Source organism: Takifugu flavidus, chromosome 12, assembly GCF_003711565.1.
Source record: "Takifugu flavidus isolate HTHZ2018 chromosome 12, ASM371156v2, whole genome shotgun sequence".
Classification (NCBI taxonomy): Eukaryota; Metazoa; Chordata; class Actinopteri; order Tetraodontiformes; family Tetraodontidae; genus Takifugu; species Takifugu flavidus.
This window is the reverse complement of record NC_079531.1, coordinates 10,538,541-10,552,698: the sequence shown is the minus strand read 5'-3', so window position 1 is coordinate 10,552,698 and position 14,158 is coordinate 10,538,541. Positions and strand designations below refer to the sequence as shown.

The 14,158-nt window shown below is 44.0% G+C and overlaps 2 protein-coding genes across 3 annotated transcripts; both read left to right on the top strand.

Moving 5' to 3' along the window:
• The first annotated feature begins 129 nt into the window (after window positions 1–129).
• Window positions 130–6,501, top strand: LOC130535619 (RAC-beta serine/threonine-protein kinase). 2 transcript variants are annotated; one of them, XM_057050781.1, is made up of 14 exons: window positions 130–488; window positions 1,304–1,365; window positions 1,874–2,002; window positions 2,102–2,213; window positions 2,407–2,560; window positions 2,647–2,778; window positions 2,903–2,968; window positions 3,041–3,109; window positions 3,377–3,499; window positions 3,726–3,854; window positions 4,703–4,917; window positions 5,335–5,422; window positions 5,489–5,591; window positions 5,665–6,501. In XM_057050781.1, exons 2-14 carry the CDS (start codon window positions 1,320–1,322, stop codon window positions 5,742–5,744), a joined length of 1,446 nt encoding a protein of 481 aa, XP_056906761.1. In that variant the 5' UTR covers window positions 130–488; window positions 1,304–1,319; the 3' UTR covers window positions 5,745–6,501. The 2 variants fall into 2 exon arrangements, with proteins under 2 accessions (XP_056906761.1, XP_056906760.1); XM_057050780.1 differs by having other exon boundaries at window positions 2,903–3,109.
• A 613-nt stretch (window positions 6,502–7,114) lies between these two features.
• On the top strand, window positions 7,115–12,174 carry ccnp (cyclin P). The gene is made up of 9 exons (XM_057050785.1): window positions 7,115–7,300; window positions 7,722–7,844; window positions 8,318–8,393; window positions 8,497–8,639; window positions 9,975–10,073; window positions 10,814–10,969; window positions 11,248–11,406; window positions 11,481–11,659; window positions 11,736–12,174. The coding sequence occupies exons 1-9, from the start codon at window positions 7,247–7,249 to the stop codon at window positions 11,902–11,904; spliced, it is 1,158 nt and encodes a 385-aa protein (XP_056906765.1). The 5' UTR covers window positions 7,115–7,246; the 3' UTR covers window positions 11,905–12,174.
• The last annotated feature ends 1,984 nt before the right edge of the window (window positions 12,175–14,158 follow it).

The following is a 14,158-nucleotide window of genomic DNA, read 5'->3' as shown; positions in this document are numbered from 1 at the left end:
TTCGAATGTTGCTTAATGTTATTTTTATGAAGAAATAAATAAAATGTTATTTTCTGTACGCAATGTAGAAACATGTTTACTCCTGATGACAGACTTCCGTTTAGTGCCACGGCCCCGTTCTCTTAAAGACGTCACTTCCGTTTGCGTGAGTCGCGGTCTCGAGGCTGCTTCGCTGAACTGTCTTGTCTGGGAAGACGACTAAGCGCCTACCGTTACTTTTATACAATTTGGATGAGACTTGAATCCATACGCGAAGTGTTAATCTAACAAAATGAAGCCCGGTGGACGCCGATTTTGCTAAAGCTTCGCAGCGGAGACAATAAACCGCCAATGTTGCTGTTGCGGAGAGGAAAACAACAGAGTCCGCCGAGCTGTGTGGTCATCCGCAGAGTTGAGAACGCACCAGCTTCAAGTAATCTCCTGGAACTAGTCTTCATTTGAACATTAGTTTCCAAAAAAACAACAAAAATCAGCCGAAATACGTGAAGGTAAGAAATACCGGCTTAAATTAAAACCACCAGAAATGGCTAACCGACGTGCTCTCTCGCCATCAGCGGAACGTGCGTGTTATTATTATTGTTATTATCCGCGGTATCGTCGTCATCGTCCTTCGCTCCTTAATATCGACCCTGTGAAGCGGCCCGACCTGTCCGCAGCCCTGGAAAGTGCTTCATGTTTATCAATGTGTTTTGGAATAATCGTATAATATTTGAACAAGATCAAGTCATAAACGCATTCTGAATATTTTATAATTGCTTCGTATATTTTTTGATTGCATGCATTGTAAATCTCAGGTTACAAGGGTTTACTAAAATTAGTTGAATTTCTTATTGTACTAAATAAGCTGTTTATTCGCTGGTAGACCCTGAATCACCGAGGCATCATAACTTTAGATGAGGCTCATTACGTCATTTAATATTGCAGATAATTTGCCATTTGTTGTTGTCCAAGTTTGTGTAGAGTTTGCCTCAGAATGTTTGCCTCAGAATGCAATGTGTGTGTGTGTGTGTGTGTGTGTGTGTGTGCGTGTGTGCGTGTGTGTGGGGTCCATGTTAGATAACAGATCTATTGTAATAGATTGCAGTCATGAGAGCCATTAATGTAGCAGGTTTGATGTAACCTGGAGAACAGAACATTCACAGTAGATTCATTTAACTACTGTGGTGACTCCAAATAACTGACTCCTTCCAAGAAATCAGATTCAGTTGAAGCCTTACCCCCAGCTTCCTGCCAGTGCTCTCACTTGTCTTTTTGTTGTCAAGCCTGATCTACCTAACAAACAGCATCTTCTCCCCTCTCACAGCGTGTCCTGCTGCAGCATGGATGAAGTCAGTGTTGTGAGAGAAGGATGGCTTTTCAAGAGAGGTGAGGCCTCCGTTCCGGGGTTTTTTTTTCCATTCAAGTGAATTTATAACATGTCACAGATTTAATGCTGAATCAGAAACCACATCAAATAGTAATTAAAGTAGCAGAAGCTGTTACACGGAACCACACCAATGCTTCTTTCCAGTGATGGGAATCTGATGGAGGACAAATCACAAAGCTTCCCTAAAAGATGTTTGTCAATTATTGAAGAAGGGCAATGATCATAAACAGGATGAGACAGGGCGTGGAAGACATCCTGAGGACTCTCCCAAGGAGCTGCAGCTATAGAGCAGCATCCTCAGAGCGGGCCGAGCCAACGTTAGCTTTACACTTGATGCTTAAAGAAGTCATTAAGCGTCACGCTCGGAGAAAAAGCTTTGTTTGTGGCAATGCTGTGATGTAAAGCTGCGCAGTTGAGTCAGCTATTCAGGAGCTGTGGTTCATTTTCTGGAAATGAATATGTTGCCATTGCCTTTTGCAAAATGTCACCATTTTAATTCTTCTGCAGGCGAATACATTAAAACCTGGCGTCCTCGTTACTTCATCTTAAAGAGCGACGGGTCCTTTATTGGTTACAAAGAGAAACCCGAAGTGTGTGATCACAGCTTACCGCCGCTCAACAACTTCTCTGTCGCAGGTCCGTCCCTCAAGTGACACTTTGGTTAGTCAGAGGTCTGGAAGCGCTGCATCCATCTTAAACCGCTTGTGTGTTTTGTTATTTTTTGGGGGCCTCCAGAATGCCAGCTGATGAAGACAGAGCGGCCGCGGCCCAATACGTTTGTCATCCGATGCCTGCAGTGGACCTCTGTTATTGAACGCACCTTCCATGTAGACAACCATGATGACAGGTAAAGACCACAACTCCAGAGGGAACATCCTCTCTTTTCTTTCTTCCTCTGCCTTTTCTGATTGCTTTTTTGATGTTGCTACCACATAGTCCCTCTCTCTGAATGTGCTGTGTGGAAGTATACCATACCAGTGTGTACCATAAACTATAAAACAACAACTTAAAAACAGAAAACATGCTTCATTGTGGTTCAGGAAGAAATGGATGCAATCGATCCAGGCGGTGGCCAACAGCCTGAAGAGTCAGCAGCAGGACGAGGAGCGGATGGAGATCAAATTTGGGTCGCCATGTGACAACAGCGGCTCTGAAAACATGGAAATAGCTGCATTTAAATCCCGGACAAAAGTGGTCTGTATTTATACAGGCAGAGCAGCTCATGGTATTCATTATGTATGTATATCAAAACAGTAGCGTTGATTGGTGGTTTTTTGTAGACTATGAGCGACTTTGACTACCTGAAGCTGCTGGGCAAAGGAACATTTGGCAAAGTAATCCTGGTCAAGGAGAAGGCCACGGGGGTGTACTACGCAATGAAAATCCTTCGTAAAGAAGTCATCATTGCTAAGGTGTGTTCTCATCCCGTCGTTGAAAAAGCCTTTACTTGAACTCCTTTTGAAAGTGTTTTGGTTTTACCATTATTTGCAGTGCCCCTTTCAAACGCCTGTGTGTGTGTTTTTGTTCTTCTTTCAGGATGAGGTGGCACACACGGTTACAGAGAGCAGAGTTCTCCAAAATACGCGACATCCCTTTTTAACAGTAGGTTATCAGTCACAGTTATTGTCACTTCTGTTTAAGTGTTTGTATAATTGTTGTTTTTCTTCCCTCCAGACCCTGAAATATGCATTTCAAACACATGATCGCCTATGCTTTGTGATGGAATATGCAAATGGGGGAGAAGTAAGTTTCCTTCTCTTCTGTCTAATGTAGTGATGATGGACAACATAATGGAGCTGTTTGGTTATTGTATGATATTACACCAACACCTGGCTGAAGAAAAACAGAAATAAATCAAAGATTGAAAAAGGATACATGGCTGTATAAAACACACTTGAATTTTCTTTACAAAATCTACACTTGTGCACAGAGTCTGGGTTTATGTCCACCGTGTGCTTCTGAATCCACTCCTCTGAGAGAACATAGAACACATTTACGCTTCTTTTCCAGCTCTTCTTTCACCTGTCGCGGGACAGAGTGTTCACCGAGGACAGAGCCAGATTTTACGGTGCTGAAATAGTGTCAGCGCTGGAGTACCTGCACTCGTGTAATGTAGTTTACAGGGATCTGAAGGTAAGCTCTCTAGTCTTCTGTTTTTCTTTATCATTATATCTGTTATCTGCAGTCAGTCTCAGAATTTCCTTCACACATTAAAATCTCTAACACTTTCCTCTATACTCTACATTGTCCCTTTTTTTGAAGAAAAATTTAATTAATTATCAACAGTACTGCTGAAGTTATACTCTCACCGACACGTTATTAAAATGGTGACTAAAGCTTAATGTTTGTCTCTGCGCAGCTGGAGAACCTCATGTTGGACAAAGATGGCCACATCAAAATAACAGACTTTGGGCTGTGTAAGGAGGGGATCACAGATGGTGCTACCATGAAAACCTTCTGTGGAACTCCTGAGTACCTGGCACCAGAGGTAACTGTTATCAGTAATACCAACGGTTTTATGGAACATCTTTTTAATGAAAAGTGCTGCTGTAGTTCCACACGGATAGCGATTGTAGTCCCTTAAGAACCTGAAAAATCAGTCACGTGATCAGGAAACATAAAACAACTCCCATCAAGAGTGATGTCATTATGGGAGTCCAAGACATAATCAGATAAAAGTAACAAAATAATCCTCTCTCTTCAATATAGAGGAAAGAATGGTACACAGCTCCCTCTAGACATCATGAAACGAGCCCTTTAGGATCCAGTTTGGACCAGTCCGAGCTGCACTTCACATTAGAGGGGCGCTCTCTAACGAGATCCCCCACCTGCCTTATTGTGTGTTGGTCCCTATTTCGCTGCCAAAATACCTTGTTTCTCTGCCACATTTCCCCTCCGGACGAGGCCGCAGCCACCGGGGATATTGTTTCCACGAAAAGGCTTACCTGGTCTGTACCAATGCTTCAGTAGGAGGGACATTTCAAAGTAACGTCCACACAGATGCCAGGAAGCAGCAGAACGTTGCCCAAAGCATCGTGATTGCTTTTTCCACGTACTGATGCTGTGTTCCCCCCGAAATTGGATTCATTAAACCAGCCCACCCTCTTCCACTGCTTTGTAGTCCAGTCCTGATACTCACGTGCCGACTATTGGCGCCCTGTGTATTCTGGTAACAATCTAAGCTTGTCTGTTGGATGCCGGCATTCGCTCTTCTTCTGTATCGGTGGTGGCTGGGTTGTCGCGCTGTTATGTGTCAGGCTGGACTCTGGCACCCCCTCCTGACACTTCATAGGAAATGCACCCCAAAACAGTCCTGTTTAATTCTTTTTCTTTCAGGTTCTTGAGGACAACGACTATGGCCGGGCAGTGGACTGGTGGGGTCTGGGTGTGGTCATGTATGAGATGATGTGTGGCCGATTGCCCTTTTATAACCAGGATCACGAACGTCTCTTTGAGCTCATTCTCATGGAAGAGATTCGCTTCCCTAAAAGCCTGGCCCCTGAGGGCAAGGAACTGCTCAACGGCCTGCTCAGAAAGGACCCCAAACAGCGGTTTGTGCTTTACGCCATTACAAATTCAGTCAACATAAATACGTAAAACTGTGTTTGGTTGGCTTAATTATTTAGCTAAAACTGTTTTAATACTGTCCCTGGTAGTCATTCATTCTTTCCTCTTCACCCATTTCTTCTTTTTGCTCTTTTATCTGCCTGAAATTAATTCTTAAATGGTAATCAATAAAATAATGTGGATAAAAAAGCTAAGTAATGACAGTGGACAACGCAGGGCAAGGTTGATAGAGTGCGTTTAGAATCGCTGCTTATCTTAAGACTGAAACAAAAGTCGTGGACAATATGCACATTTTATTAAGGAAGTATATCTTTATGTAGCAGGGGGTGGGGGAGGTAATAAAGGGAACTACTCCAGGTTACATTGCACGTGGTTTGTGAATGGCTTTGCTTTGGTTACAGGTTGGGAGGTGGACCAGATGATGCCAAAGATGTCATGAGCCACAGGTTCTTTACCTCAATCAACTGGCAGGATGTCATAGAGAAAAAGGTACAACCTGGACTGGAAGCTGAGCGAGCGGATGTTCACCATCTAACTATTGTCCTTTTTCCACAGCTCATTCCACCGTTCAAGCCCCAGGTCATGTCAGAGACGGACACGCGGTACTTTGATGAAGAGTTCACAGCACAAACTATCACAATAACTCCCCCGGACAGGTGTAAGTCTCTGGACGTGTGTCTCACCTGAGCTGTGACTCGTTTTCTGGGTGTAATGCCTCTTCTCTCCAACAGATGGCAGTTTAGATGCGAAGGAGTCGGACCACCGAACACACTTCCCTCAGTTCTCTTACTCTGCCAGCATATGGGAATAATCGTTGACACCTTCACTGTCCTTCCACATCCACATCCCTACGAAAGACTCTTTTTATTTGTTCTTTAATGCACAATCCCTGACACATGCAACAGCCAATCACAGTGAAGAGGAGGATGATATTGGGGGAACAGGAGGCAGGTTTGGATCAGGATATCCTCCCAGCGTGGTTGTTAGTTACACCAGAACATCCCATATCTACCGGCTACTCTTAGAATTTTCCAATGCAAACTGAAGTAGGTCAACAAGTTAAGGGAAACTTCCTTCACAGATGATTTAAGTTTTTGTAAATGTGTATTTAATTTTATTTTTTCTAAACAAGTCCTCCGAAGGTCAAAGGAATCAAAAAGCGCTTCTACATTCATATCTGCAATGTGTCATTATGCTGCGAGGAGTTGACCAGAACTTTGGTCAGTGAGTGATAAACTGGTGGAAGCCTGGAAACATTTGACCAAGTTAAAAAGTCCTGAATTGCCAAACCAATGTGTGAATTTCTGACCACATGTCCTCCACATGTATGTAAAGAGGGAGGGGGGGGGGGATAATGGACGTGTGGATGCGCATGCCTGTATGCAAAAGTTAAGGAAATATGAGAACATTTTTACTTTTGTGGTTTACGCTCTGGATACTGAAATGCCGAAAGAGGACACTAGGTTGTGCACTAGTTGTAATTTATGACCTGCTCTGCACCAATTGGTTTCAGAAAATGAGAACCATGTTTCATGGCTACACTTCACATTAAATGCTGTTTTCTTTTAGGTTTGTGTGAACTTTTTTTTTTTTTAGAATAAATCTAAAGAAAATAGTGTGATTTATTGTATCACACTGAGGTCACCTGACAGGGGTTGTGTTACTGATTATATTGCTTGGCCCAAGGGGTCATCGGGTCATGGAGAGCAATGAAGATGTGGAGTCTCTGAGGCTGGATGATACTGACGAGGAGGAAGCAGACATCCAGAGTTATAGCAATCATTGATTAATGAGGATAATGCCGACTCCAGGAGGACGAGACCCCTGATTGAGGATAAAAAAGAGACTTTACAGCAAGCTGCTGTAGGTTGCTAGAAAACGTTATCTATGAAGTACGGCGGTCGATCAGAGGGAAAATGAACACCGTTCACTAACACTGAGGCCAATTCAGAGGCTGCTTCTCTCTCTTGAGCTTAAAAAGGTTCAGCTGGAGTTGAGTTCTGGAAAAATTGAAGATTTTCTAATACTGAGCACAAATAGTATCCAGAGATCTTTTTTAAAGTCCATTTGCAGTATTAAAACATGAACAGCCAACGTCCCCCTCCGTTCACGAAAGCTAATTAGTGTTTCGGACCGGAAATTGTCGCTGTTACCTGTCCACTTTGACTTCCTGTCGCCCCGCCCTCACCTGCACCGCGGGCTTTATGAGCCCCTGGTCGCGGGCCGCATCGTCCCCCTCTCGGCTCCAGGCCTCCGCCGACACCGTGTAAGTAGCTGCAGCGGCTCGACGCAGGGATTTTGTCCCCGGCTGCCATGGCCCGGACCGGTTTCTGCGACTCCAAGCCCCTGCTGGACTTACACAAGAAGGTAAACGCGCCAGGTGACATAGAAATAAACGCAGAATTTGTTTGCATCCATTCAGCATTTGAGCGTCAATCCAAAAACTAGAAATATTTTGTGTTGAATTGAATGCGTGATCCGTTTGCCTTTTCCCGCTGAGTGGTCAGGTGAGACGTTCACCTGGATGGGTTGATTCGAGGCACCTGCGTCGTCCGTGGTTTCACATTCTTGGAATCATTCAGCTCAATTACTGATCGGCACCGTTTGACTCATTTGGTGAATTTCAAAATCTAATGTGGTAAATGACATTTTATGCTGAAATGAAGCAACCGGTTCCCTTTACTGACTCATGACAAGAAACCACATGCCCCTACTGGAAAACTCTATTGCTCAAACTCATGCACGTGGGATAGTTTTAGTAATTATATGTGGATCTGTTCCCCTCCAGGTGGATGACAGAGTCCCAGTAAGATCTTGGGGTAACGGCTGTGCACCCATTGATGGCTGGCAGTCTCTGGGACCGGATGAGAGGCTGGTGGTCAATGTGGAGGTGGATGTGGAGCGTAAATGGGTACGCACCTGGCTGCTTTTCCACTACACTTGCGACAGTTTGAAAAATAACCACATTTAACTTTCAGTCGTGTTGTGGAAAAAGTTTTTTTTGTGTGTGTGTGTGTACTCATTTCAAGACGAGTAGTATAACTCAAATGATCCAAGCTGTGAGATGGCCGTCTTTCTGCTCGGAGCTCTTGATAAATAAAATTGAGAATCACTTTTTTCTGTTGGATGAGACCCAGGAAGACCTTTTTAATCCTCTGCACCTCTCCGTCTTTACAATATTCTGGGTGCCTCTGAGGTAAAGGCCTGGAGGTTCACCACAATTCACCTCTTTGTGGAGATTGTTGAAATTATGGCCAGGTGTATTTTCAAAACACAATTCCAATGTGTGCAGTTTTAAAGGGTGATCTGAAGACAGGATCTCACAGTATAAAGCTGGTCCACTTTAATTCAAGCCCAAAGCTGCAACATGTTCTACCTTTTTAGGGAAGACCGTTATCAGCCCAAACAAGGACTGACATCCTGTTGGAGTTCCAAGAAGCCAGACGGCAGTGCTCCGTTGGTAATTGTTGGCTCTTAAACGTATTTCTACAACTCAGCACCATGACCAATTACTCCAGGTGGGTTAACTGGTTTGCCTGTGCTCTTTCCCGTGTCCTGTGCAGTCGATGGCAGTGTGGTGCACCCTCTCTACAGTCTGCAGGCACTGGTGCCGAGCCTGCTGCGACACGAAGTGGAGGTCGCACTGGAGAAGCTGGGCCTCATTTGGGACAAATCATATGCGTGGGACATGTTTTTGGATATGATGGTGAGACATTGTCGTCACAGCACTATGTCATGTTGGATCTCGAGACTTGGGGTTCTTGACTCAAAATATTTGTTTGACACATGCACATTGGAGTGATATTTAGTTTGCAGACGGGTGCCTTGACAGAAGTCCCTCTTCCCACTGCTGAGGCTGTAACAGATATATACAGTATGTGTGTGTGTGTGTGTGTGTGTGTGTGTGTGTGTGTTATAGAATTTTAATAAAAATGACATCAGGGCCAAATGTTTTTATGTTTGGCCTGGATTTACTTTGGACAACCTCGGCTCAAAACCAAAAGCGTGTTCTGCAGGTTGAGCACTTCCATTATCTCCCGCTTATCCGGGGTCGGGTCGCGGGGGCAGCAGCCTAAGAAGAGAAGCCCAGACTTCCCTCTCCCCAGCTACTTCTTCCAGCTCATCCGAAGGGATCCCCAGGCGTTCCCAGACCAGTCGAGAGACATAGTCTCTCCAACGTGTCCTGGGTCTTCCCGGGGGTCTCCTCCCGGAGGGACATGCCCTGAACACCTCACCAGGGGGCATCCTAACTTGATGCCCAAGCCACCTCATCTGGCTCCTCTCAACGCGGAGGAGCAGCGACTCTACTCCGAGCTCCTCCCGGATGGCAGAGCTTCTCACCCTATCTCTAAGGGAGAGCCCAGCCACCCTACGGAGGAAGCTCATTTCAGCCGCTTGTACCTGTGATCTTGTTCTTTCGGTCATTACCCAGAGCTCATGACCATAGGTGAGGGTAGGAAAGAAGATCGACCGGTAAATCGAGAGCTCTCTTCACCACTACGGACCGGTGCAGAGTCCGCATTACTGCGGATGCCGCACCGATCCGCCTGTCGATCTCCTGCTCCATTCCTGTGTTCCGCAGGTTCAGCACTTCATGACTATAATGCACTGTAGCTCCTACCCAGCGACGTCGCCAGTAAGAGACGCATGGTAGTGTCGTGGCTGCTCTAGTTCCTTCTCGAACAACTACGATACATCGTGAAGAAAGCTCATATGTTAAACAATGTTCCTGAGAACACCTTTTAAACCACTGAATACCCAATGGTTTGGGCTCTCCAGTATGGCATTTGTTGTATTGCCTTGCTTTTATCTTTATAGCCTCCATCCACTATTGTGAGTGACAAATTTGCTATAATTTACTGCCTCTATGGTGGCCACGTGATATTCCAGCCATGATGTTCTCCAGTGATTAAGTTTAACATTAAAGAAGCTGGAACCTGAACTTGAGATATTTGGAAGCATCTCCATCGTTAAGACAATCGTCTGTAGTCGATTTACTGTTTATAATATTTAAAGCGCAGTTTCTTGTTTCACCTTGTAGAGGACTCAGATGCAGACCTCTCCGCCCAGCACCGACCTGCCTCAGCACTTCACTGATGCCACTCGGGCTATTTTAGTGGACTGGCTGATTCAAGTTCATGTAAGTTGCCTTTTTTTTCTCCTGTAGTCACATTTTAGTGGTGACATACTTTAACATGCATTTATTTGCGCTCTGACATGAGGTTCTTTGATGCAATCTTCAAATGCAGGTTAAGACCAGGTAATGGCCAATGGCTGCACTGGTTTCAGCCCCTTTCCATGTCCTACTATTGCAAGTTTAAAAGACAACAGGAGTTTTTGCTTCTTAAGATCTGTCTTACACAAAAGGCTGCATCAGTTCTAGAAATCTGATTGGGGTCAACAAGTCAGTCTGACCCTGCCATTAGTCACTAGGGGTAAGAACATTTGGTCCTTACCTGGGTGCTCTTTGGGTCCAAGATCTTTTGACTTCAGTGTAAGTGTCTGATTGGTGATGCCTCAAGCAAATATTAGTGTAAAGATAATACACCTTTTTTTTTTTTTTTTTTTTTTTTTTTGATGCAGCGTTTTTTGTGTTTTATATTCTAGAGCAGGGAACCTTCACAGCCTGCTTCTAAATGTAGATGTATCTACAAAACCACGTTTTCTTGAGTAGTTATTGCCTAGTTATTTTAGGTCATATGTGCAGTTGCAACATTGTTAAAATTGTGTGTTACACAATATTAAAGTTTGAAAATCTCTATTTTATTGTAGCTGAAGATGTAACTAAACCTGTTCTTTGCCACTAGTATCTGTGAAAGCTTGATCTGAGTTAAAGGTTGTTTTTTCACTTGAGTCCTGAATGTTCTGTAATGGTAACAGGACATGATGCAGTTTCAAGCAGAGACCCTCTATCTGGCTGTACACCTTCTGAACCGTTGCCTTCGTCAGATGAAGGTGACCACAGCCAACCTACAGCTCCTCGGCATGGTTTGCCTCTTCCTTGCTGCAAAGAAGGAGGAGTGTCTTCTTCCTGAGGTACTCGCTCCTCCCAAGTGTCAAATTACAGAATTAAGTTTGTTTTCTCCTGTTGGCTGATGTGTGAACAACCAACAGCTGTGACTGAAAAGGAAAAGGGGTTTACTTACTTGATTGGAGGGCATTAGGGGGTTTGGTACCTCTCCCAAGGGTACCTGGAGGCATGATTTACCCCAAATGAATGCAATCTTCTAATTATAGACCGTAGCCTTAATGTTCAAAAAAAAAATTACTTGGATCATTTTGTCTTGGATTTATTTTTTTTTTTTTTTTTTTAGGTGTCTGGACTTTGCTACTTGATGGACCACACGTATACGAAGCACCAGCTGCTGCGGATGGAACGGAAAGTTCTCTGTGGGCTCAAGTTTGATTTGTCCCACTGCCCACCTTTGCATTTCCTTATTCTGTTTGCTTCCATTGCTCACTGTAGCACTAAGGTAGATTTGTCCATTTTGATGACACACACAAAAAAAAAGAAGTTGTAGCCCTGAAGTGTCTTTGGTGTTACCAGATGGTTTGGATGGCTCGTTATCTTCTGGAGCTGTCGCTGATGGACGGCCAGTGTGTGGCGTTCCTGCCTGTGCACCTGGCAGGAGCAGCCCTGTGCCTGGCCCGCCAAGTTCTGCAGGAGCCTCCAACACCTGAAGGAGAAGCTGCCTGGTGTCTGGTCTCAAGCCTTCATATCGGCAGGTTCGGGGTTTGAAAGGTTCCCTCAAAGTTCCCCTCAAAGATGTGAAATTTGACATCTGTCTCCTTTACTTTTCAGTGAGTCTGTGCTGCTGAGGATCATGAGTATCCTGGCCAGCGCTGCAGCCACGGCCCAAACCCGAGACACTTGTGCCACTTACCTTAAGTATTCCTCTGCAGACACCATGCATGTTAGCAGACACCCAGGATTAAAGAATCCCTCCTCACTGTTGGGCACACACACTTGACCTTCTGACCTTCTGTCAGCTTAGAGCGCAAGTAGAGATCCCAGACGAGCACCTTGATATGACTTTCACAACTGCAGAAGAGGTATATTTGATGCAATGTCACTTTATATATGTATGTGACCAATCTATTGGCACAACAATTTTTATATCTTGCAGCCAAGTTTGACATTTTGTATGGTATTGATTTATCTTGTCATTTGTAAAAATGATGTATAGCCATGTTTTAATGTAAAAATAAAGTATCTGCTGCAGTTTGTTTGCTATTCATGACATGTTGTGAAGGTGACATGACTGGATGCAGATGTAGGGTTAAATTAGCATATCAAAATGTATTTATACTGAGATATTTCAAGTGTTCCTCTGAATTTTGGGTTTTTAGCTGTAAGCCATTATCAAATTTCAGGGTCTCAGACCAAGTCTTGGTATTCCTTTTGCACCAACATTTTTAATGCAGAAATGTTGCGTTTTGCACAAAATACACCTGCAATGTGGTGTGATGCTGAGTCTGGCACTGCTGAGACCCAAGTTGCTCTTTTAGTGACCTTCTCTCCTCCCCCATCTTCACTTTTCAAACTACTCTATAGATTCTCTATTTGGTTAAGGGTTATTTTTTAAACACCCTGTTCCACACAATGCAGACAGTTTTTACAAAGATGCAATGGATACACGGAGTCCTTGAGAAAGTGGTCCTTGACAAACGTGGAGTATAGATTCAGTACCAAGCTCAGTGGGTCCTCAGCAGTGCTCTGCAAATGTCCCGGCACCGCTCTACTACCACTCCACAATACAACTTCTCAGAGTCCCTGATACAACATTTAAAAGCTAATGAAACCAATACAGCTGTTCAAAGTTAATTAGCAAATAAGGGTGACGTGAGTCTCCAATATTGAGCCCTTTCACAGTATTCTAATTTTGAGGCGATTTTTTTTTTCTTTAGCTGTAAGCATTGTCAAACTTAAAGGAACCCACTGAAATATCACTCAGTGTAATTTTATAAACGTTTTGATATTGTTATTTGCTGAGATGATCCTTTGGAGCCTTTGAACAGCTGCAGTGTTGGCTGATCCACACAGCTCTGTGTGTGTTTTATTCCCGAGATAGTCAACTGTTTTTGCTTTATCATTTGGTATCTACGTAGACGCTGGCACTTGAATGCACCTCTGATAGTTCAGCTATTTTCTTTGGTCACGAGGAGCTCTGGTCTTATGTCAGTAATTCAATCACTGCCAGGAAAATGTAAGGTGCTCCAGAGGAAAACAGGCACATTAATCTGCAGAACAAACCTGAATTGTCCTGCAACATATCAGTGTTCAGGTTTTGCAGCTTCTGCATTCCAACGCTTCAAAGTTTTCACAAATGCTTTGTTTTATGGTTGTAGTTTTGTGTGTCAGTTGCTACGTAGAACTAAGGGACTGCACCTTCGCTTGAACCTGTGCTGCTGGGAAATGTACAGCCCTATGTGTGCTGCAGTAAACAAAATGTGACTACTGAGGTAGTTGTGGGCTTCTTGATTTCTGCTCTTGCAACTGCAACAGTTGTGCAGCTCTCAGTGACATAGTTGGTGAGGTATGTCAAAGTCAGTCCTCAAGGGCCACAATCCAGCCGGGTTTTCTATCCCACTGAATGCATTTTCAGCCTGGTAGGACAGAAAACCCGGCAGGAGGGCCTTCTACAGTGGTTGTGGATCAGTTTCTGGACCACTTGTTCTGCCTAAATATCCGTTTTAGTGTTATTTTGTACTGTAACGACATATTATGCACCAATATTATGTTTTGTTTGATATGTAGAACACTTAGTGGTCTGCTTGCACACCTGAGGTCAGATCCCTTGCTCAGGTTTTTCTTCCTGTTAAAACTGCTGTGGTTGGAAAGAGAGAGGCTGCAGAAAAGGAAACCACAAAAGTTGACTACTCGGAGTCTACTGTTGCTAAAAGATCGGACTCCCTGTATCAACAAAATAAACTAAGTAAACTCAACGAGCAAATCTAAGAAAGGACGTGTAAAAATGATAAAGTCCTGCTTTTATCTTGTTTATATTGTTCATTACATCTTTCGCCTCAACTAGCTTTGCAAAGGGATCCATGATCGATAATATCACATCCTATCAATAAACTTTTATAAATCGAAGCTTGCCTCATTTTCTTGCCCATTGACCGGAGAAAGGCGGTCCCGCAGCGTCAAGAACGATGACCTAATATGTGGGCGTGTCCATAAGTAGCGTGATTCCTGGACCAGGAGGCGTTGGCGACACAATC

Coding starts and splice junctions, on each gene's coding strand:
- LOC130535619 (XM_057050780.1), top strand. CDS start 1,320: ATGGATGAAGTCAGTGTTGTGAGAGAAGGATGGCTTTTCAAGAGAG. Junction 2,561..2,646: donor TTAAATCCCGGACAAAAGTG/GTCTGTATTTAT, acceptor GGTTTTTTGTAG/ACTATGAGCGACTTTGACTA. Junction 3,500..3,725: donor TAGTTTACAGGGATCTGAAG/GTAAGCTCTCTA, acceptor GTCTCTGCGCAG/CTGGAGAACCTCATGTTGGA.
- ccnp (XM_057050785.1), top strand. CDS start 7,247: ATGGCCCGGACCGGTTTCTGCGACTCCAAGCCCCTGCTGGACTTACAC. Junction 7,301..7,721: donor TGCTGGACTTACACAAGAAG/GTAAACGCGCCA, acceptor GTTCCCCTCCAG/GTGGATGACAGAGTCCCAGT. Junction 7,845..8,317: donor TGGATGTGGAGCGTAAATGG/GTACGCACCTGG, acceptor CTACCTTTTTAG/GGAAGACCGTTATCAGCCCA.